The sequence below is a fragment of the Pistacia vera genome, unplaced genomic scaffold, assembly GCF_008641045.1.
Source record: "Pistacia vera cultivar Batoury unplaced genomic scaffold, PisVer_v2 Contig182, whole genome shotgun sequence".
In the NCBI taxonomy this organism is placed as follows: domain Eukaryota; kingdom Viridiplantae; phylum Streptophyta; class Magnoliopsida; order Sapindales; family Anacardiaceae; genus Pistacia; species Pistacia vera.
The window spans coordinates 242,422-266,850 of NW_022195917.1; the positions used below are offsets into that span (position 1 = coordinate 242,422).

General features: G+C 35.6%; 2 protein-coding genes, 1 long non-coding RNA gene and 1 pseudogene across 3 annotated transcripts; 1 reads left to right on the top strand and 3 right to left on the bottom strand.

The window, feature by feature from the left end:
• Window positions 1–187: 187 nt before the first annotated feature.
• LOC116126635 lies at window positions 188–7,564 on the bottom strand (annotated as a pseudogene).
• Window positions 7,565–7,840: 276 nt separating this feature from the next.
• Window positions 7,841–8,650, bottom strand: LOC116126654. Its single transcript, XR_004127511.1, has 3 exons — window positions 8,522–8,650; window positions 8,066–8,135; window positions 7,841–7,880 (listed from the first exon to the last, which is right to left on the bottom strand). It is a non-coding gene; the product is annotated as an uncharacterized LOC116126654 (long non-coding RNA).
• A 3,432-nt stretch (window positions 8,651–12,082) lies between these two features.
• On the top strand, window positions 12,083–12,883 carry LOC116126653 (CLAVATA3/ESR (CLE)-related protein 46-like). The gene is made up of 3 exons (XM_031412326.1): window positions 12,083–12,262; window positions 12,381–12,448; window positions 12,546–12,883. The coding sequence occupies exons 1-3, from the start codon at window positions 12,157–12,159 to the stop codon at window positions 12,621–12,623; spliced, it is 252 nt and encodes an 83-aa protein (XP_031268186.1). The 5' UTR covers window positions 12,083–12,156; the 3' UTR covers window positions 12,624–12,883.
• A 98-nt stretch (window positions 12,884–12,981) lies between these two features.
• LOC116126652 (inner membrane protein PPF-1, chloroplastic-like) lies at window positions 12,982–20,186 on the bottom strand. The gene is made up of 11 exons (XM_031412325.1): window positions 19,712–20,186; window positions 18,985–19,095; window positions 18,722–18,796; window positions 18,545–18,605; window positions 17,989–18,062; window positions 17,779–17,883; window positions 16,096–16,203; window positions 15,899–16,002; window positions 14,775–14,924; window positions 14,571–14,697; window positions 12,982–13,424 (listed from the first exon to the last, which is right to left on the bottom strand). Exons 1-11 carry the CDS (start codon window positions 20,069–20,071, stop codon window positions 13,317–13,319), a joined length of 1,383 nt encoding a protein of 460 aa, XP_031268185.1. The 5' UTR covers window positions 20,072–20,186; the 3' UTR covers window positions 12,982–13,316.
• Between the last annotated feature and the right edge of the window lie 4,243 nt (window positions 20,187–24,429).

Genomic DNA, 24,429 nt, shown 5'->3' on the forward strand with positions numbered 1-24,429 from the left:
GGATGAAATATATGTTCCACAGGAAACATATTAGAACTTTACCCTTTTGAATAAAATGGGTATAAACTTGACATATCTGGAAGAAAATTTACGAGAAGGGTACTGATATAGATTGATCTCAGTAGGACATTTATTTTTTGTCCTCAAAAAAGGCATCATTTGTCATAAGTGTGTTTATAGAAACACATTTAAGGCAAAACCTTTAGTTTTATACGAAAGAGAACTTTGTCAATTACTGTGTTATTCTAGTTAACTTGTAACATGTAACCCCGGGAACGAACCTCACTTCTTAAGGAACATTTCTCTGAACTCATTATTTGACTTCGGCTTCTCATCTTCCACTTCCCCGGCTTTTGGATTTGTCAGGGGCACACCAAGTGGTCTGACGTTCCTTGGCACTGCAAATGTGTTCCTACCCTTCAGCTGAATGTTATCACTACGTTTAATAGCAGCAGAGTGTGGCGCTCTAGACTCCCTGAAAGTCTGATTACTACTTTGCGCTGCCATTAACCCAAAGGAGTAAGAAAATAAAATGCAGGAGTGGGAAACACAAACATGCAAACGTCTATAGACTGGATTGCATATAAATAACACACACAAGTAATAACAAATATGAAACATAATTCTGCTTAGCCTACCATGTTCTCCAGAGGCCCCATGATCAGCAGAATCCTTTCTCTTTTGCTTCGGATTTGACCGTGCAATGCTTATCCTCTTCCCAAGAAACATTTGATTGTCCTTTCCTATAGCTGCAGCAAGGTGTGCATCATCGGCAAAATCCACATACGCCAGGCCCTTCAAAACTCGATCAGAGGATATTATAAATTAGTATGTAATGGTCCCAGAAAGATGCTTTACATTTAAGGGCAAGCTGGAATATGGGTAAATCTGTATGGGACTATGGTTGAGTCTCCTAAGCATATCACTTGCTATCAAAATGGAAAAATATGCTCTTAGACAGTTAAGACTCTTTATACATATGAAAATTAACCAATTTTACCATAATTATGGAATTCAACCCTCCTGCAGGTTTATTTGAGACTGAATAATCGTCTCTGGAAAGGACATTCATCTTAACAGCAAAAGCATAAGAACTAAATGATTGATTGACAGCATGAAATGAAGAAATGGAATTGAAGTTTCAGTGAGCACCCTTGAGAAATTTGATCAAAGAGAATGGACTGCATTTAGCAGTTTCTATCTCCCTGCACCATGAGCCATGCTGATCTCCCAATCTCATTAAAATTAGTTTCTTAGGGCTAATTTCTGTGGTACAACAGTCCACATTATGCATAAACAGGTTGAAGTTTAAAGGTCAGGTAACGTTAAACTAGGATTTGACTGTAAGACTGATGTGCACATGGAAGGTCCAGTGGATAGCTTCCCCTTTTTCATTTGAAGCATAAAACACTAAGAACATTGACAAATAATGAATGAGAGAAACATAGTCACACCCTTGACTTTCCGGTGAACTTGTCCTGCAGAATTCGAACAGATTCAACCCCACCAACATCGCTGAAGAATTTTTTCAGGTCTTCAGAAGTTGCCTGAAAAAATTTAAAACCATCAAAATTATCTCTGTGTATTTGCCTATCCAGTGTTGAAAAAGAAGAAAAGCAATCTCTCTCTGAAGTGCGAGAGAATCTCTACTTGCCCTGAGGTTAAGGTGTTTTACAAATGCAGTACACTCGTCAGTGTATACTTTGGCTCTTCCAGTGGTGGAGTCTTTGATGTGCTGGTCATTTGGATGCTCTTCAAACTTGGGTTTTGCTTCTTTTACTTCATTTTCTTTAGTTAAGTTCTGTGCTCGTCCCTTTTCTTTCCCATGCACTTTCTTTGGGTTTTGGGCAGTATTTTTCTGCCGCTTAGCTGGAGACTCTTCGTCAGTTATGTTTGAATCTGTTTTTCTCTTTCCATGATCACTTTTCTTATACGACTTCTCTTTCTGATCGATTAGTTTAGGAGCAGATTTGGCTTCCTGCTGTAACCTAAATAACTGCAGCTCCTCCAAGCGGGGTGTAACCTGAGAAAGGGAGCAAAGACAAGCATCTTTATGCATTGAGTTAAAATAGCAAGGATTGCATACATTCAATAAATACTAAGCATATGCATCCTCATTCAGTGACATCTTTGACAATGTTACGTAACAACTGGACTTAAAAGCTTAAATTGATAGTTAAGCGTCCAACAACTACACTTAAAAATTAACAAAATCTCGTGTTCTGAACACCCACAATCACAACCATAAATATAACATAAATACATATACATATTCTAAATAAGAGCCCATTTGGTGTAAATTTAAATAGTGTTTTGTTTTCGAAAACAAGGAATATAAGGAATTTTATGAAAACACGTTTGATTAAAATAAGTTGAAATGTTTTCAAAACAATGTTTTTGCATATAATCCTAAAATTTAGTGTAAAATTAGAAAACAAGAAAAATATAATTTTTCAGTCTTTCTATAGTTTTCAACTTTGAAAAACAAATTTGAATACCAAATATATTTTCAAATATTTAAAATACTGAGATAAAACTTAAATTTTTTAATTTTAACTTAGTTTTTCAAAATTATTTTTAAATCACAACCTAAACTGGCCCAAATCTCATAGAGAGATTTTAAACACAAGACTGTGAGGACCACCTTGCTACAATACTCTATTAAGTTATCACTTAAACTAAAAATTTAAACAGATAGGCAATGATCCGCCAGTAGTATTTAAGCTCTGACAAGAAGCAAAGAGGTCAAAATATGTACAGAGGCACATAAACACAACTCACTTACAAGCACACCATTTGATGTCATCGAAGACAACTGCTAACATGGCACATTTAGTCAAGCACATATGGTTACTAGATAATGCAGACATCGGAACCAGCTAAAATATCATTAGTTAAACACTTCAATTGTTTTTTAATAAATCTATACATATTAATTCTCAATAGCAATGCAAATGCATTATATACATTAGACTGAAAAAAGAAATACGTGATTAATTGACACTTAAAACAAATAAATTAAAACTGCAGCAGGAATGTGTACCTTCTGTGCAGCGTGGTCAAAATCTTCAAGTGTCCCGTATTCCCTCTCAAAACGCAACCAGTTGTGGCATATGTCCTGAATAATTCTGTTTTTTAGGAAAGGAATATATCAACAGATCCAAAAGGCAGTACATAACAAATGAACCAAGTCACCCTGGAGTTGTGGACCCAAAACAATATTTTCAATATCATAAAATCAAGAAGCAAGAGTTCTCAGTAACTTTAGATGATGTACTGAGATCATCAATGAGATCATATAATATGAATGGGAGCGGGAGCAGGAGCAGATAGTTGGCAAACAATCCGATTAAATATAGTAAGGCCAATCAAGATAAGATGAAAATAACAAGGTTGTCTTTATCAAACTAAATCCTAAATTGATCATGGAAAAGAGAGAACTTAGATGACTATATGATAGGTCACATAAATTATTTACATCAATAAGCCTTCTTTAACCTATACTATATTTTGACATGAAACTCAGAAAGTAAAGCTTGACTTAAGAAACTTTTCTTCAAACATATTGGAAAAAATAAGCCAAGTGGAAAAAGATATCAGCCTATTGTGTTTCAAAAACTACTCTGCTACCTATGGTTTAAATGTGCTTGCTTCATATATGCCATAATTCCATCAGAGTATCAGTAACTCCAACGTTAACAGAAATTAGAAAAAAACGTCATGGATTTTCAATTAGCCTGACCCCTAGAGAAACTGCCATATATTATTTAGTATGATTTGGAAAAATTATTCAAAAACTATTAAACCATTGTGATTCTGGTGCCCAAGTAAACAGGTTGACCCATTGAAAGGTGCTTCAGAAAAAATTCCAGCTGCAGAGCATGATCTAATTAAGAGTTCAAAGATCCCTATAATGCCTACTGATAAACAACATTTTAACAACCTTGAAACTAAACTCATACTATACTTTTTGTCTGGTTTTAACTTCCATCAGCAACAAAAAGAAATAAAGAAAGAAATGATTGCATTCCAGATGACAAATATCAATGATTAAATAGAGCCGCACGTATACTACTAAAAGCAACAATTTTCAAAAGGAAAAAATTGAGAAGAAGGGAGAAAGAAAAACAGTTTAAAAACATTCAAATTCAAATTCTGTCCATAAATCAATCTAGAATAATTGAAAGCAGCAGTGTAAAAGAATTATACCTCTGAACCTGTCCCACTAAATCTTTACAATAGCATCTCCTATAGATGGACCTAGTTCATTTAAATGACCCAATTCAATTTCCATAGCTATATAACCTGCCAGGCTTCCAACATTGACCCGCTGCACAGACAAAAAGCAAGTTTTATGGAAACAATACAAAGATGAATCATAAATAAATCATATTGAACTATACAGGATAAGAGAAAAAGATGAATGGGTCAAACCAGATCTTAACCAGGCTCTCCCAAACACCACGGCTGCAGCTTGATCTTTTCCAAATTTAGCTCCAAACGAGCCCCATAAGCATACAAATGCAGCAAAACATCGTTATCTTCCTGTTGAGATAAGTAATCTGATGCCCGCTGAAAGGAAGAAACTGCACAATTAAGTATTCAAGGATATATAATACATCCAATCATACAGAGCCTGCAATTTCGATGGTACACTAAGAGACATCAGGCTAATTGTTTATAACACAAATATTGAAGACAGCCTTATACAACAACGGTGTACCAGTTGAAAATGACATGCAAATTTTATAAATTCACAGATCCATAAAGATATCTTCTGTGCATGCACTCCAATGCCGAATGAGAAATCTTTAGCAAATGACACTATCCATGATAAAACAACTAACAAAGGTAACAATTAGCAATTAGCAAAAGCCATCTTGGAGTATGACTATGCAATGTACATTATAATAAGTGGTCATAATGGTACTATACAGCACACTAAGTGAAGTTTATTAATAGACTTCTTCAGAATCTAAGGGTAGAAGCACTTGATACACATTCGTCAAAGATATATGCCTGGACCCTGAAAGAGTAGACTAGCTACAAGGTCCAAGATTTCTTCATCCAAAATTCACCATGAATAGAGATATACAAATGTCTTTGAGAAGCTTCAAGTTCTGACATTAAGTAAAAACAATTTTAACAAGGAAAATAAACAGTATACATATACAAACCTGAAAGGTTTCCCTTACAATGAAAAATTCAGTGCATCTCTTCTGCTCCAGGCAAAAGGATTCTTCGTCTCAACCCATCCACTCGAGTGAGGAATAAGTTTAGGTACTGAAACAAAGAGGGCCCAATTAACAAAGATCTTTAATGCATAGACTAAATGAAACAGTAACAAGTTAAAAAAAGCAGTAAGTCAAGCCTGCAAATTAGAGTAAAGAATATCTTTACCTCCTCAAGGTCGGAAAAGTGCATAGAAGGGACTTCTCAAAGACCTGATATGATATAAAAATCTTTTTAAACAACAAGAGTACCTCTGTATTTGTAAAAGGAGCAGAATGAAATTCCAACACTAAAGTTTGTGAAACTTCATGCTCTTAAGCTAATTATAAAAATCTCTGATAATTCTTAACAGATGAAGGTAACAACTGAAACTTACAGTAGATCTCTTTCTCAGGCGCATGGCAACGTTCCAAAGCAAGCAAAGATCGAACCCAAAGATCACCAACCCAGGGACAATTTTTCCTAGCCCTGGAATGAACATCCGCACAATATTTCCTACTGAAGGGAAAAGGAGATGATTAATTGCTAAAATTACAAATAGCTGAAACATAAAGAATTGGAAAGAGAAAATATGAGGTAAAACCTTAAAGGTTTATCCAAATAGCGAGTATAATCAAGCCAGAGATCACTTGATACAGGAAACTCAGTAATCGCCGTTCATAGAGAAGTTGAACACGGGCTAGATCTCCAGAAGAAGTTCAAACTTCAAGTAGATCTGCAAACATTTCAAATTAAAATAATAGTATTAACACTTTAAAGAAGGAAAAAAAATAACCTTTGCCACATGTAAGTTCTTATACAACCCCACCTCAGGAAAAGAAGAAGAAGAAGAGAAGAGAAGACCCAAGTTTACATAAAGATTACTTATATAGAAGCAAGAAAGACCACCGAAATTGAAATATAACGAAATTGAACAGCAATTCTGTTGATAAACAACTTGACCTAAAAGCTAAGCTGAAAAGGTAAGGCACAACAATGGTATTAAGCTCTAAACAGGCATCTTCGGGTGTTACATAAACCAAGTCCAAATTCAGACAGAAAGACCAACCAAATACAGCAGAATGTAATAGATGGGAGATTCAAATCATGGCCTCTACTTTAATATCATATTAAGTTACCACTTAACCTAAATGCTTAAGGTATATGTAAGGCCCAGCATTATTATTAGCTGTCTAAAACAAAATCTGATAGTAAATGACTATACCGCGAATTGTTGAAATTTTTCAGAGTCAGATATATCCTGCCTTGCAATCTGTTCTTCAAAATCAGTCGAGCATTATACATCTCCAATGCCTTTTGGTATGCTGAGGCAACAGTAGAAGGAATCCCATCTAAATACCTGATTCAACATCTAAAGCAGTCCCATTTCCACCTCCCAAGACTTGTAGGCAAGAAGAGTTGACCTTAAGTAGCAAGGGGAACAGACAACTGACGGTGAAATATACTTCGGATGCGCTGAACCTGTTTTCTTTTTCCTGCAAAACAGCAGTAATTCCAAAAATAATTTGAAAACAGATAATTTTTCTTGGTACCATAGCACTTCATAGGGAAATGAAGAAAAAAAATTTATGAACTATACTTAATGATGACAAAAAGAAAAAAAAAGTTCCTAAAATAAACAGGGCATGCAACTTGAGCATGGTCTAGGAAATATAAAGGAAGACCCACAAAAGCATTAAAACCATGATACCAAACCAGTAGGATGGAATAAGACTTTAATAACAAGTGAATTGAAATAGAATGCATCCTTCGGGAACTTTTCTAATAAGTTTCTAATATATATATTATAAATTCTTACCTTAATGTTGGTCTCATCTATGGTATGGAGAATGGCTTGCACAAATTCCCTGTATGCTTCCCATATTTACTGCCTTCAGCAACATGCAAACCAGCAGCAGTTATAGCACGCCGAATAGATTTCTTGCTTCGCAATACCATCAGGTGAAAATTCACGTATAGAGGATCATATTCTTGCACAAATCTCAAGTAGTCACACCAAAGTGAGACAGACTGCATCAGAACAAGTTCTAGTCATTAATTTTAAAAACTATTAGTTAAAGGAACTCCAAAGAATGGAATATATTTTCATCCCTTGATTCCACATATATGCAAAATTGACTGGAAGTATCAAGAACTTAATTTGCCACAGGGAAAAGATGAAAACTTGCAAGTGAACTTCCAAAATGCATTGCCACTTCAAAAATAGATTTCCATCCCCAAGAAGTTTGAAAAAGTTTATCCTATCACCCAATTTGGTAGAAACATTAGATGATGCATCAAAAAGGAACAGTGTCCTAAAAACACCATCACTAAGTAGAATATTGATATCCATTCTGAATTGCAAGGCCTACAATCATCTCTACCATACGATGAACTAATGAGCCATTTTGTCATTAGTAATACATTATTGGAATAATCAGCCAGTCAAAAGTGATGAACGGCAAGCTTATTATTATTATTTTATTTTTTATCAGAATTTTTTTTTTAGGAAAATAACTAAAAATAGCACCAGTGAGAATTCTTATGATCACTATGTTTAATCCATAAAAAATGCATAAAGTAATTCAAAATCCATAATGAAACAAGAACCCACCAGATAATCAAAACTCTCTTTCATAAATCTTCCAATCCCCAGAAATGCCTCAGGTCTGCAAAGTTGAAGCAAAGAATCAGCAAGAAACTACCTAGCATACACAACGATAAAATATTTAAGTATATCCAAAGCTTTAGTATCAGTCATGTATAACAAGAAAATATCAAAATCTTAAAATTTAGCTGACCACCCTTTTATTTTTTTGCTTTGGGGGTATCGTTCATCAGAAGGTACACTTACTGATTTTCAACATTGGAGAAACAGATACGCTTATACTAAGAGAAACGAGTTTTGCAAGAGGGCAAGCAAACTGTCCATTAAAGCAATGACAAGAGGAAACTCAAAATCTATAAACAAACAAAATATCAGAAAACAGCAAATTATCGAAAAAATACCTCAAGTAACCATCACTGCTTCCTAGTTGCAACATACGAAAAAAGGTGAAAGAAAGAAAGCCCGAAACATCATCTGTTACTCAATTAAGCGAACATTTGAGCTAAGGTTCAGTAGATAGAACACATAAACTTTAATTCAAATCTTTTTCACCGTTTAAACCCCAAACGATATACACTTCCTCCTTTCAAATGAATCCATTTATTTTCTCTTAATACTTTCTCGGGTAACCATAAACCCTAAGCGATCAAAATTTGATCATGAAACCAATAACAAGAACACAAATTGCAAAAACTAAAACACCCAGTTGAAATTGAAGCTTCGTCTCGAGCCCACTCTGCACATAACAGGAGTCAATGGAAAAATCTCATTCATAGCTCTCTTGCCGGCTAAGCTTCTCAATCTCACCCATCTTCCTCAAAACCCTTATGTAATGAAACCAACAACAACAACAACAACAAAAAGCAAAAAAATGCTATTACTACAAACAAAAATCCAAGAACTGGGTATTGAAATTATATTCAAATTGATATAAAAAAACGTACTTGAACAGGACCATAGTGGAGGGCTCATTGGCGAGCTGGGACTCGATGTTTTGAAGCTCAAATTTTTGCGTGCTTCATCTTCATCTTCTGAGTCCGAGTCATTTGACTCACTCGAGTCTGGAGAGTTGGGCTGTGTTGCTTGGGTTTTCATTAGTATCCGCCATAGCCGGTGCTGTGACTTCTTCTTCTCGGGTTTTTGGGCTAGGGTTTGATCTTCTGGTTCCATTCTTTTGCTTCGTTTGCTCTGTGTTTCTTCACGTGTACCGGGAAGGGTTCGGTTTATTGCACTGCCTTTGGATTTGTAGATAATTCCTTTCTAGAAAACATAAATTATCCAGGAGGACCAGGACAGATGCCACGACTAGTTGCGTTTGGAGAGGGGGACGGGACATTCCTGCTGCAGTTTTAAGTGCCAATTAATAACCCTTTTTTTTTTTTTTTTTTTTTTTTTTTTTTTTTCAGTCTATTGCATTCAAATTTAATTTTGAAAAACTAAGTTACAATTCAAAAATATTTGAAAATATATTTAGTATGCAAAAATTGTTTTAGAAGTTAAAAACTATATAAAGACTGGGATCATTTTTCTTGTTTTCTAATTTTACATTAACTTTTAACATTACACGCAAAAACATTTCAACTTATTTTAATCAAACGTGTTTTCATATAATTCCTTATATTCTTTGTTTTCAAAACTAAAATATTATTTAAGCATGTATATGTATTAATGTTATATTTATTGGCTATGATCGTGGGTGGTGTTTAATTTTAAGTATGGTTGTTGGAAGCTTAACTATCACTCTAAGCTTTTAAGTCAAGATGTTACGAACCATTATTACAGGTGTCACTGAATTATGATACATATGCTTAGTCAAAGATGTATATATAAAAGAATTTAGGTGCAGATGTAATTCAATTAATTTTTGCATATGTATGTTTGCACCATAAGGACTTGTGTGTGGTGGGGGAGGAGATGGGCTGATGGTGGTTAATGGAGGACGAGTAATATTATACCAACAACCCTCTCTTATAAACTCTCTCACAACTCTAACATAGTAGCTCGCAATTGGTCAATTCGTAATTAATTAGTGGGCCCATTGTGAACTAACTAATTGTGAGCTGTCACGTCAGGGTCATGAGGATTATTGGTGTAGTATTATTCAAGACGAGTAATACTACACTAACAACCTTCTCTGACATGACAGCTCGCAATTGGTTAGCTTGTAATTAATTAGTGAGACTCATGTGGGATCCGTTGTGAACTGACTAATTATGAGATGTCATGTCAGAGTTGTGAGAGAGTGTTGTTAGTGTAATATTAATGGCCATGTTTGGTTTATTATTTTTATCTATATTCCCAATCCTATTCCCCAAATATTGTTTGACACATTATTCCAGAAATATTACTATATTTTTTAATTACATTTAGACCCCTTAAGCTTATTAATTTCATCAAATACCCCCAGAAAAAAGTTTAAAATTTAACAAAAACACCCCCATCAACCCATACTTGCCAAATTCCGGCAACCACCATCGGTGGTAGTCAGAATTTGTACAACGGCCTACCTGCGGACCAGAAATGGCCGGAAGTTAACCGATCTGGCCTTTTCCAGCCAGATCCACATGGCCGGAAAATGCCAGATCTGGCTGTCAACGACAACCAAAGATGGACTTTTTTTTACGTTTTCCGACAGTTGATGGCAACATTTGGCCGTAGATCTAGCCTTTTCTGGCCAGATCCGTGGTGGATCTAGTTGGAAAAGGCCTTAGTGACGCGTTACGATACAGATCCGACCAGTCTGTGTCGTAACGAAATTTTTCGGCCAGATTCCGGCGGTGGTGACCGGAATCTAGCACTGCAGGTGGTATGGGTGTTTTTGTCATTTTATATATTAGGGTCTTTAATTAAATTAGCAAACCAATGGATTTTTTCATAAATTTTTAAAGTTTACCTCGTAATACTCCCCTATCTAACTACCCAATATTATTCCCAAAATCCTATTCAAAATAATGAACCAAACGCACCCATTAATTTTCTTAAGAAGCCTAAGGGTATAAAGGGACTTTTGAAATAAAAAATAAGGGTAGAATGGGTAATTACTTGTTCTGCAGATGTCAGGGCTCTCACAAACGGTAGGGGATTGAGAGCTATTAACGATACCAGAGGGGGTACACAGCGTTAGGCTATACCTCAGGGGGTTTAAAATAATTACCTCAATAAACATATATTTGTACGGGCCTTCTTTGCTGGGTTAAATAGATCTTCGAATCTTGGGCCATTTTATATCCAAAGTACAGGTACCTAACCCGTTTGAACCCTTCCATATTTACGAATGGTTGAATAATTTTGAGATGATAGGGTGAAGTAAACTATTATGTTATACTATCACTAATCGTGGTTAATCTAACAAGTTTAGAATACACATCATTAATGGATTTGGTTAATCTAAAGTACAGGATTAATGGCAGGTACCCTATCACTATCAAAAGCAAAAATAGGCAAAAATAGGGTGAGATTTGTGTTGCTTTCCACTAATTATTTTACAAACTAAGTGAAAGGTGAAACTTATAATTAACTTCTAGGTGGTCGAATTTGAGTTCGAATTCTTCCTTAACCATTAATAGGAGTAGTCGTTAAAACTCTTACTCTACGAATTATTCTACAAAATGAGTGGTAACTAAAACCCGATGAATACTTGAAGGCTTCTCATGACGAATGCTTGGGTGAGTTTATCATCCCTGCAATGAATGGTATAATCCTAAGAATCCGGAAAAAAGGGAAAACAAATCTCCATTGACAACTTCCATTAATTGTAGTTACTTTATTTTTATAAGTTAAACTAGTAAGAGTCTTCTTCTTAATCATAATGAAAAGGGACAGCACGCTGGCTCTTCCACTTTTAAGTCAATTCCTTCCCTTAATAAAAACACAAATGTATTACAGAAAACACCAAATACGACAAAGCGATAATATTATTAAATAATACATCTGATGTAGTGTAAGCAAGTGAGATATTGGAATTATGTAATTGCGGGGTCGGGGAGACGGCCATGCCGACACCAGGGATGAAGCACTCAAGGGAAAATAATAGCAGCTACTTATAAATTTTTTTATCATGGTTGTAATGATTAACTGAGAAATGATAACAGTCAAGAAGTCAATTCATAATGAGGAGAAAAACTCAGATTCCTGACCTTATCAAATATCATTTCACCATTTAATATCGCATTGGATTCTCAACCAACATTCCCACCATTTTTTTCAAGTTTGGTTATCATTATAAAACATGTACCATTTTCTATATAAAAGCCACACCTTCATAATTTTTCAAAGTCCTGCCTCAAACATCACACCAACTCAACTCACTTGTACCATTGCAATATTCCAAACCCAAAATGAGAAAACTGATTGTTACCTCTGTTTTCTTAACATGCCTCTTGCTTGCAGCTTCCCAGCAACAATATTTCTCCCCCAAAGTCATGGTTCAAGCTATTGGATCAGGCAATTTACTAATGCTCTTTCTCCCTCTCCCTCTCTCTCTCTCTCTCTATATATATATAGATATATGTTTTGTAGCTAAAATTCTGATGGAATTGTTTTTGTCTCTTGCTGCCAACAGTTGAATTCAATGCTAGAACTGCACAACCTAGCTCAAGGGCACATACGGGGAAAGTTTTCCCTACTTGGGTAAGAACTAATAACTTCCATTTATCTTAGATAATGGTAATGGCTTGTACCTGAATTCCTTCACTCTTGGCCATGGAATGACAAAAATTGTGTACAGGTTGAGTGGAAGAAACTTCGCAAAGCTCCATCTGGGCCCAACCCTGTGGGAAATCAATACCCTCCATCTAGGCATTGAATGGAAGCAACTCTTTGTTTCTTCAGCTAAGGAGTAGAGTTTTCCTTTTAGTTTTTACGAAGTTAGATCAATGTATTCATGCACGTTGGAGAAACCCAGATCCTTAGGTTATTGTGCATGTACAAAAATGGATTTTACTTTAAGATTCATTTGTCTGAAAGCAGTTGTAACATAGACATTGCTACTTCTTAATTAACTCTTAATCTTTCATGATTCTAGCTGTCTAACCAACTACAAAACCCACAGAACTGTTAATTTAAACAAGAATCATATATTGCAGCTGAAAGGAGCACGGTTTTCCGCAGTTCCAGTTAGTTGAAGCGTTTGGTTTCTCTTTCTCTCGTACAATCACTCATTCAAAGATCCTAATGAAATATTATTGGAATTTGGGTAAGAGCATGATGAACACAAAACATACATCCAGTCATTTTATAACTCCAGCAACTCTGCTTCATGAGATTTTCCAGGAATAAGAATTGGCATTATCAGGCAAACAGTTTCCTAGTTCTATCACAAGTTTACGCAATTGCTTCATGGACTATGTAGAATGCAAAAATGTTACTAATCAGACAAAGATTACATGATTAATGAAAATGCCTGCATAAAAATGGCTGTTATATATTCACTAAAATTAATTTTGTTGAGATATACAGGACTCACATTAAACTACAATCGAATCAGTATTCTGTTTTCTCATACAGCACGCTTCCGCTTTGAACGCTTGCTTTTTCTTGGCCGAGAAGCATCTGGTACCTGTTTGCTTACACTTGAAGCATATGCCCCTTCCAGAACCCCATCATCCTGTTGGGACATGTAAAATAGTTCAGAAATTCAGATTTTAACAACTTTTGATGGTACAACTGGACATCCCATATATTAGGACTCTTTTGAGTACAACTGAGTTGGGGCGTATAGCAACAAACAATGAAAATTGTACATAAATAACAAAACAGATGCTTTAATCAACATGTATGCTTCCTAATTTGCATCCTCTGTAGGTGAAAAATTGAATTTTGTTTATATGATATCAAGCCAACATCTAAAATTGACCTAATTATCTGCAGGTGAGAAATGAAGTAATTATCTTACAAATTTAGATTAACTTTAACAAAAAATAAATAAAAGTCATTTACACCTAGCAACACAGTTTCTAGTGTTGATGGTACTGCAAGATAATACTTCAATTTTATGTGAATGGATGGTGTTCCATGGTGGAATCAGAAGCCGTGGGCTTCCCTTTAGGCTAGCATAGAAGTTAATCATACGAAGAAAGCTCCACACATGATTGTGCCCAAACACAGAGACCCAAAAAAAAAAAAAATGTCTGTACTCCTTTAGACTGTTGAGTTTACTTCAAGGTTCAATCAGTGTTGGACAGTGGAAACCACCTATGATTGCCACAACAAGACAGCAATATCATGATCATGTTGCCATTAACATTCTGTGAGAACTAAACTTTAAACTCTGTCCTACAAAGCCAACTTTTGTGTCTTATTGCTCATTTCTTTTTCATCATTCCTACTTCACAGAATTTCAAAGAAAGCATGCATGTGTGCAGAAAAGGAATAAAATAATGGTCATTTGAGGCACTGAAAAAAGTGTAACATGCAAGGAAAGTTCAAGCCTTACAATCCATGGTCCCACAAAAAGCTTTTTGGTTAAAGATTTCCGCAAGCAACTATTATTTGCATATCACATAGCAAATTCAACAAAATTGTAATCCTCATATGGTAGCACTTTTGCCACTGGGGATAGCTGTTTCCTATACCACTGTCACAATTGTGAGTATAGTATAACAATGAAAAATGCAAACTTCTTTTTTAAGTTTTTTTCCCCTTTTAACCCTTTCTCTCATTGACAATGAGACTAGACTTTGTAACAAATAATAAGTTCCAGAAGATTTTTTTCAGAAGAGTCATCTTTATATCATCAAAATCTAATTTTTACCTTGTTTGTGGACTCAACATCGGATTCCTCTTCAGAATCAGATGCAGAATTCAGATTTTGAACCTCTTCTTCGGCTAAAGCCTTGTTCAGTTTCTTCCTCTTCTCTTCCTCTTTTAATTGCCGGAACCTGTTGATTGCCATTTTTATAAGTGAGACACTGTTGAAGCAGCTGGAGAAAAAAAAGTTTCTGAACAGAAAACTGACCTATCACCAGCCCGAGATGGCTGAGAAGCTGATCTTTTTGCACGTCCAGCAGAGATGATTCCACTTGCATTCTCATTAACAACAGGCTTTGCACCACCTAATTTGCGTAACCACACTTGCTGCGCTGTGCTGAGGACATTATTTGTGAACCTAAAAACCGCATGGTGCACATTATAAGCTAATTTACAGAAGAAAGCTCTTTGAAAATACAAATTAAGGGTCCACCATGAACAACTAAACAAGGGAGATGTATTTCTTCAACTGCATCCATGGAGAGTGTAGTAGTTTGGCTGAAATAAAATTTCACAATACATAGACTGAAGTGCAGAAAACTAATAGCGATAAAGAATGCAAGGCACCCTAATTGGTTGGAGGAAGGAGGAATATCTTTTTCGTTTTATTTATTTATTTATTTATTTTTTGAGCCCAGGAAACCCATAAACCCACTTAGAAAACTTGAGTTCGAAGGCAAAGCATTAGATCTAAATGACCATGTGCACGACTAAGCACCATAACAAGAGAAAACATTAAGATATTGGAACTCCTATATATATATATATAAGCTTTGGTTTGAGAGCCCCACATTTTTTACAAATTATTTAAGCCATTTGATTAATGCGTTTGAATTCCTAAACTTCAATGTGCAAGTCTCATTATGGACCTAAGAGAACTTCAGTACATTAAGACAGTTCAACATCCCACATTAGAGTCACCATAATCCGACATCCCGCAACAAAGTCGGTGACTCCAGTGCACTCCCCCCAAAAATGGGTGACCCTGAAAGACTGTAGAGCTCTTGGATTTCAAAAAAGCTCAGCAACATATTTTGCGCTTATGGGGCTCTGATTGGGAGTTAATCATTTTGAGAAAGAGTTCTTTGCTTGGTAAGGATAGGATGGTAATCTTAAATTGACCAGAACATCTTTCTTTTAGGAAATGACAGTCTCACCTATTAAGCCCACACTATCAATCTATGGCAACTGGTTGCTAAAGATAAGGTAGAACATATTCCTCAAATTCAGCACATGTCAACAGAAATGTAGCCCAATAACCGGCACAAATTGCATATAGAGCACATGGATTTAAGTTAATTGCTTCAGAAATATTGCTGATAGGAAACGAACCAGTAAATTGATAACCCTGATGGAACGGACAAGGAAAAGTAACCAATCATAAGTGGAAGAAACTTGAAAACAAGAAGTGTGTTCTTTTGAGCTGGATCATCTGTCTGTCAAAACAAACCAACCCAGGACTTCAACATTATTTGAAGAAGAAACAAAGCAGATTCAAATGGTAAGTAAAGAGAATTCATTTTTCCAACCTGGGGAGGCTTCATGAGCTCCATTGAGACATACTGAGAAGCAACAAGAAGGACAGGCAAAACAAGGTATGCAGCTGTGTCTTGCCAACCCAGCGGTGGATGGCCATCCTGCGTTTATATCACCAAATTCATTGTAAGTTAAATAATCAAATTTAATTCACCAAAATCATGAATGACTAATGCCTTAATAACTAAGAAAAAACAATTAATAATTACAGTTAAATCAGGAAGATAATCTATTACATTTATGCAGAAAGTTCTATTCAGCACTCATGTTTCAGTACACGGGTACTCTCTATGATTCCCATTTATCCACATGCAGCAACTATATGTAAAGACACAACAATCTGAACCATATAAGCTAGCACATCAAATCAAAGTAGTAACAACTAACCTACCAGTTGTAAGAACTAAATGCTTTCTAAGATACCAAGGAACATCTCTCCTGGATATATAACAAGAAACTAATTTTTAACAAGAAGGTAGAAAACAGGAAGAAACATCCTTATGAAATAAGGAGCAAAAAGACAAGTGCCTCAACAGCAGGATACTTGCTACGAGTTAGCTAAACAAAAATGACAGAACAAAGATCATCAATTTCCCTAAACATATAAAACCATCTGCAAATTTATGAATAATCATCCATCACTATTTCCCAACAAGCCGTAGATCTAAACTCAAGACCCAGTAAAAAAAGGAGTTGACCTCACCAGAGTCCACCATCCTGCTGGGTATAATATGAAATGGGTTTGTGTACGTCCCAACATCAATGACCAGCACCCAACTCAATAAAGTACATATCATTACTTAAAAGTTAGCTAGAATGAGGAGATCAAGGCAAATGATGACGAACGTCTTTCAAAGAATTACAACAATGCAATTGCTTTAGAATCCTTCAATCTCAAAACTCATGAAGAAGAATTCACACAGTTGAAATCATACTTGACTCAATGCTTTAGGAACTGCTACTGAAAGACGGCATTTGTTTTCCTATGAATGATGTGAAAAAAGGCTAGAGAAGCAGAATATCAGAACTAAGAGCTTCTTCATTGACACCCACCAGTAAGGGAAAATAAACTGAAGGAATTAAGTAAGAAGAACATCCCTACATACCTCTACCAGTTCAAAGAGGAAACTTGAATACAAGGACCACAAACAGGAAACCCCCCATTTATGTGTCAAATTCAGTTCACAGGAAGTAAAAATATAAAAGAAACCTGAGAACCGACAATGAGTAATGCTACACCTTTTTAATGAAACAAAGTGCAGCATACAAAAGCTGCAGTCATGCTTTTATAAGGTTGGCTCTTGGCTTAGAAAAGAAAGAGAATAATATTAGATTATCTAAGTTTCTACAATTAATAATAAGAATAATAAATAAATAAATAAAGCATGCAAAGTGAAGCATCTGCAAACTGCAATTTCATATGCTTATGCAAGTTTAAAGATTCTATAGGAGCTCTAGCAAAATTATAAATAAACAGTATGTATACATGTAGAAGGTTAAAGAAATCATTTCCGCTGTAAAATGACTCTGCTGGACTTGTACATATCATAATTGTTTCAAGTTCAAGCTTCAAACTAAAAGGGGAAGTCACATGATAACATCAGCAGCATCATAAAGGCTTGGAAAGGAAAAAAATTATTAGCTTCATACATCTGGAAAACACAAAGTTTTATTACCACAAATGGAAAGAGCCAAGAAATGCCAGATCCACTTTGTCGAGCAGCAATTGTTGTTGGCCCACCCAATGAAGGTATCCAAAAGAAACCTTCAGTTAACAGTCCCTTAAATTTAATAGTTTACAAGTGTCAGAAATAATGTAATGATTCTGCAATTTTAAAAGTAGAATCACATCAGTTAATAGTAATGATTATCAACCTATTAATTACCTCGTTTGCAACATTTGAAAGTGCTTGATACAGACCTATCCAGACAGGTATAGTTGCCAATGTTGGCAAACAACCTAGATCAATGTTTAAAAGGCATTGATATGGATTAGCTAAATAACAAAGAGTGCACGTTTAACAGCTATAAAGAATTGGGAAAGGATAGGACAGACAAAAGTGTTAAGACCTAGATAGAAAATTGAAAACATGCAAACTCCAACTCTGAAACAACCTTTAATGAAGTGCATACTACATACTTGCATGTGATACTGATGATAGTGACTTCTCAAAAGAAAATGATTGACGAGATTTTTATCCTGGTTAAAAAACAAGAAGAAGAAGAAGATGAAAGAAAGAAAAAAAAAACTTGTGCATTTTCAACTTTTCACTTAAAAATCAAAACGCAACAGTTATCTCACAACTGGCAAACAAAGCATCAACATCACTTTTTTACTAATGATTTACTGGACTTAAAAGCCGAAAGCAATTTGTGGAAGAAAAAAAAGTAGATCGAACATGAAAATGAAATGCAATGTCCAATGATAAATTAAAGGAGTACCTGCTAATGGATTAACCCCGGCCTGCTTATATAAACGAGATGTCTCAAGTTGTATTCTCTCCTGAAAAGTGGATAGCAAAAAAGAATCATATTAATATCAAAAGAAAAAATGATTGCTCAAGCTCAAGCTCAACCTCAGAATTTGAAGAACTCCCTTCTACTGAGAATATGCCTCACCTGATTGCCAGCATATCTTTGTTGAATAGCTTTGATCTTTGGTTGAAGGTTTTGCATAGCTAATGTTGATTCCACCTACATTTTCATCAAGGTCAAACAACACCAACATTGTCAAGAGCAGCCAAAAATTACACATTCCCCTAGGCGTACTGAATCTCAATGAATTAATCATTTGCAAAACCAAAAAAAAAGAATATTACATACAAAAGAAAAACAAGGCAAGCATTTTGTCAAAAGCGTTTTTGTATGTATTTTATGCTCACCTGTTGCTTTGTTAAGGGAAATGTGACAACTTTAACAATAACTGTCAACAAAATAATAGCAAAACCATAGGCATAGGGCACATGCACAGCTGAAAGCCCATCCTTCAACACCTGAAATATGATTAAAATGTAATAAAAACATTAGCAAGCATAAGTATACCGACATGTTTGCTGCAAATAGTTAAAACTTAAAAGGCTTAATGAAAATCTTCCACCAGTCACATCAAAATATAGCCTTCAACATAATGATAAACCCAGGATCCGTCCAGGAGTATTTTAACATTGTCAAAAGTGTTTAGTATCTATTTTATGATGTTTTATTCAAATACACAAAAAATGGTTCGAGATCATAAAAGCACTTCGAGTGTTCCCTATAAAAACATCTGAAAACAATTTTATAGATAATAAAAGTAACTGGAATGCTTCTTTTCCCTCACGACATATCCACAAATCAGTATAGCACTTCCAAAAAGACAAATCATTGAGCTGAAACGTAGAGAAGCTTCTTTTCTCTCAAAATATATCCGATACTCTAACAGCCAACTCAATGATTCGTATATGATTTTATAATCCACAAAAAACTCACCAATTCTCACAAATTTCAAAAATTAAAATCATCAAATAAACTCGTAATCAATTCAGTAACCATCATTTCAAAACCCAACTCCCTAATACACGTGTATTTATATACGTTTATCCGTACATAAATGCATAGAATTTAAACTACCTTGAGAACAAACTCCATGGCTTCGGAGATAAAGCCGAACCACCCGCCATTTTTCTGTGTAGCAGCGTCTGCTGACGTGGAGGCGCCGCCGCCGGAAGCAGAATCAAGTGAAACGGCAGCATCTGCAATCGTGTAGAGCAAGCTCTCGGCTCGGCTATAAATTGAGCTGAAGTCAACTGACGAGTCTATGGAATGAATTGGAGGAATTTCTTGGAAGCTGAGTTTCACTCTGGTGGAGGCGAGTCTACGGTGAGGGAGCGGGTGGAGACCATGGCGAGAGAGTGAAAATAATGATGATGATGATGATGATGGGAGCGGCACGCCGATGAACGGTGGTGATGAAATAAGAGTCTTCGCCATGTGATGTGGAATTATGTGCTCAGCTTCTCATGAGAGGTGGAGATGAGGGAAGGCTTTGAAGTGGAGGAGGTGAGAGTGATTTTTCGAATTATCCGTATCTTTATTATGCCAACTGAACTATAAGGATCTCCAAGGCGGGCTTTTTGTCTATGGTGATCCTTTTAACATATAGATGAACGCCACGTCACCACTAAAAGGTTTTGTGGTCATTTTGTTTGAGAGTCGTGGATGAGTGTCAGTGTGATTATTTAATTACTGACGTGGCATAACTTGGTTAGTAGTACTTTTTTTTCGGTTACCTAACTTATAAAATGTTTACACAATAGTTAAAGCCAGTACTTAATGCCTGTGGCCTAATCATACATGAAGTAATCTTACAACAATCGAAGGTTGCACATTGAATCTGTATACCGAATAACGTGATAAAATTTTAATTATTGATTTATTATAAGTTAATATTAATCAACAATAAGGATTTTGCTATGTCATTCAATGCACAGATTTAGTGCGCAATCTTCGGTGGCTCTATCATTTTCGATCATACATGTGACTTCAATTTTTGGTATGCAAGTATCATATATCAAATGCGTGATAAGGCTGGCGGATTGATGGGCTTTTACGGGTCAAGTTTTTGTGGAAATATGATATGACCCAGTGGACTGGTGCATCAGTATCGATCTATAGTCCAAGTTCAAGTAGATTATTTACAATTTTAGATGAAGATGAAAAAAAAAATTGATTTATTAACTACTCTCAGTGGTCGAGTGGTTGGATAAGAATTTTTTCGTATATTATTTAAAAGATTTTAAGTTTGAGTCTCTCTTTTTATTGCTTGTGCTAATAAGAGTAACCATTGTAACTTTTACTAGTCGGTAATTCAAAGGAACCAAAAACCAAAAAAACTTTTGGCTTATTTGATGCTTTTGCATTCGCTTTTAGCATATCAGACTTGACCTTTCATGGAGTCTAGTTTGTGTCTTTGTGATATTTGTAAGCAATATTTTAAAACCCGACCTGATCGGACCGATTTAACAGGTTCAACCGGGACTTGGAAGCTTCAACGGGCTGGGTTTATATCTTTCCTATTCACCCAAAACCCTAGGATTTGGGAGGATGATCGACGAACAATTGACAGCCGAGATGTTAGGGCTTTTGAAGAGAAAGTGTCGGCGAATGCAATGGTGGTGATAGAGTTGATTTTCGGTGAGTAATTCGACCGAAAATCGAATAAAACTGGCAACGGCGACGATTGATGAGGCTAAAGGGGGTGGGGTGAGGTGAGTTTTGGTCGGGAGGAAGAAGAGAGTAATTTCTGGGTGATGGGGAGGGTTGTCGACATCGGCGTCGATGAGATCTAGCCTAGAATTTCGACGTGGGCATCGGTGAGATCTTGCCAAAATCGAACCTATTTTGGCCAGATCTTGGGTATATTTTAAGGGGAATTGACTCAAAGGACGATTGGGGTTGCATCTGGGGTGTCGTCGCCGGCCGATTTGCATTTGGGGTGTGTTTGCTAAATTTCAAATCTATAAGGACTTAACGAATTTTTAGGGGTCAAACCGGTCAACCCAGGACCCGACAACTTTGCCAAGTTTCACCCCCGGTTGGGTTTTAAAACATTGCTTGTAAGCATAAAAAGCACAATGTGATATCGGCTTGAAATAATTAAACATAAAGTATAATTATAGATGATAAAGGAGCAGGCTTATTAGAAGCAATTTTTTTTGGAAAATAATAGACACTAGGAGTAGTGCACTGAATCTGTGCACCGAATGACGTGACAAAATCCTGACCATCGATTAATTATAATTTAATATTAATCAATGGCCAAGATTGTGTCATGTCATTTGGTGCACAAATTCGATGCACTACTCCCGGTGTCTGTAGCATTACTCAATTTTTTTTTATGTTTATGACAGTATTTACTATTGACTACTGCATATAGTGATACAAGATGAATATTAAAAAAAATCCATTGCTTCTTTTCTTTTAGTTTATTTACCATCATATTCTAAAATCCACTTTAAAAGATTACATTTATTTCCTCTTATCACGTCAGATAAAATATTAAACTATAGTCTAGACAGAAATTTTTAATCAACGGCTCATTCAAGAGTCCAATATATAATTTGATACAGTTATATTATGAGACAATATGAGTTAAGAATTTTTCCCACCCAAATAATGACTTAAGGATATGTTCCCATCCACAAACTTTTAAAATACTATTTTATTACCTATATTTATATTTTGACTGCGAATAAAGAGCAAACTCAGTCCAGACTGTTAGGGCTTTTGAAGAGGAGAGACCAATTAGTCTTTTGGTAGTAGAATGTTAGATTTTTGGTGTTTGAGATTTATCAAAATTTGACTTGGGAAGGACGACTGCTCAAACCCTAGTTACTTGATTGTCAGCAAAGGATGGGTTCGACAAGAGTAGGTTTGAGGGGCTTTGATGAGTAAAGATCAAGGAAAAGAATAGTGGTGGTGTTGGAGTTGCAATAATATAATACTAGGAAACGGAATATAAATTTAGATAATAAAGTGGTATTTTAAAAGCTTATGGGTGAAAAAAATGTCATTAAACTATTCTTTGGGTGAAACAAAAAAAAAATTGTTTAGTCGTTGGGGCCGTTTAGATCAGGGGTAAATAAGATAACGAGAGTAATATTCGTTTATTTTACAAGATTCCTGTGTTTGGTTTGCAAGTAATAAAATATTACGGTCATCTTTTATTGCAAATAGTAGTTACTGTTGGTAATGTGGGAGGTAATCTTATTACCTTGCTAGAGGCTGTTATTAAAACATTACCCGGGTAATATGGTTTTTTTCCTATTTTACCCTTAATTAAAAATCATTTCGGACACAATTGCCCTCAAATGTCTACCAAATAACAATTACCCAACCTCCTACATTTGAGAAATTAGCTAAAATACCCTAGTCACAAAAAAGTTTAAAAGTTAATAAAATACCCTCAGCCACCCAAGACCACCGCCGGTCATGACTCACCACTGTCAGCCGTCCGCGTAAGTCGTCGTAATGGTGCAAGACCGACGAATTATGGCCGATCGTGCACCGGTAAGGCCTTTTCTAGCCATGGATCACAAACGGCGAAAGATGTGACCATGAAACGGAGGCCAAATCTGTGGTTGTGACATTTCACGGCCAAAGATCTGGCCTTTTCACTGCCAAAATCAGTGGCCGTTTCACAGCCACATCTTTGGCTGTGAAATGGCCATAGATCTAGCCATGAAAAGGCCATGGATTTGTGATTGATGGCCATTTCCGGCTTTGTCAATGCATGACCGGCCATATACGACCAGTTGTGCACCATTCCGTCAACTGTCGGCGACGGCCGACGTTGGTGACTGGCTGCCGACAGTGGCTTGGGTGGGTGTGAGTGATTTTGCTACAAATTAAAGTTTTATATAGCTAGGGTGTTTTAGCAAAATTTCAAATGTTGAGGGTTAAAAGAAATGATTTAAAAAATAATAATAAAAAATACTATTATATTAATATTTAAAAAGGAGGGCAATTTAGTAATTTATATAACATACACATCAATTTATCATTTCAACTAAACATATTATTCACCAATTTATTCGAACTAATCAAATACATTTTCTAAACATTTTCAGTAATCTTCAAGGTGATCTTTCTTTGCGTTAATATAATATACTCTTATAATAAAATATTATATGATCTAAACGCCCCCGTTATATTATAGATTATTTAAAAAAAAAATTCATATCAAATAATGGGTTAATAGAATTACCTTAATCTAGAAAAGTACGACTTATAATCGTTATAGCTGTGATTTCGTAGAAGAAATGTGAGTGAATGTCAATTTTAGTTAATATTAACTTTCTTTTTCAATTATAGACTGTTTAATTTAAAAAAGAAAAAGAAAAAGCGAACGATGAGACCGCGCATACTTTCCTTACGCAATTAAAAAATTCCGAAAAAATTGAACAATAACTAGACTCATCCAATCACACAGCATTAACAAATAAAAATCAACCAATGACAAAAGATTCAAACATGTTACGGCTAAGAATCTACGGCCACGTGACATAGAAATCTCTCGAACCACTAGAATTCCAAAAAGAAAGCAGGGAAGACATTGGAGCACCAACGTTGAAGGATATCGTTTTGATAAGTTGTCTAATATAATGCTGACAGTAGCTTATATGGCATCAAACAATGAGGAAGATTGTAATATATTGATGGAATTTATGATTGACATGAGAAAAAAGTTGGAGCAAAAGGAAAGTGAGGGAGGGCTTGGTAGAAAAGTAAACATCTCTTTCACAACCGGTTTGAGTAGTAAAGATGGAAACAGTCCTCCGAAAGAGGGG

Bases quoted from the DNA above. Each gene is read 5' to 3' on its own strand.
- LOC116126653 (XM_031412326.1), top strand. From the start codon at position 12,157: ATGAGAAAACTGATTGTTACCTCTGTTTTCTTAACATGCCTCTTGCTT. The intron at 12,263-12,380 runs GCAATTTACTAA...TGCTGCCAACAG, and splicing joins GGTTCAAGCTATTGGATCAG to TTGAATTCAATGCTAGAACT. The intron at 12,449-12,545 runs GTAAGAACTAAT...AATTGTGTACAG, and splicing joins GGAAAGTTTTCCCTACTTGG to GTTGAGTGGAAGAAACTTCG.
- LOC116126652 (XM_031412325.1), bottom strand. From the start codon at position 20,071: ATGGCGAAGACTCTTATTTCATCACCACCGTTCATCGGCGTGCCGCTC. The intron at 19,096-19,711 runs GTAGTTTAAATT...ATCATATTTCAG, and splicing joins CCATGGAGTTTGTTCTCAAG to GTGTTGAAGGATGGGCTTTC. The intron at 16,204-17,778 runs GTAATAAAACTT...ATATAAACGCAG, and splicing joins CTTGGCTCTTTCCATTTGTG to GATGGCCATCCACCGCTGGG.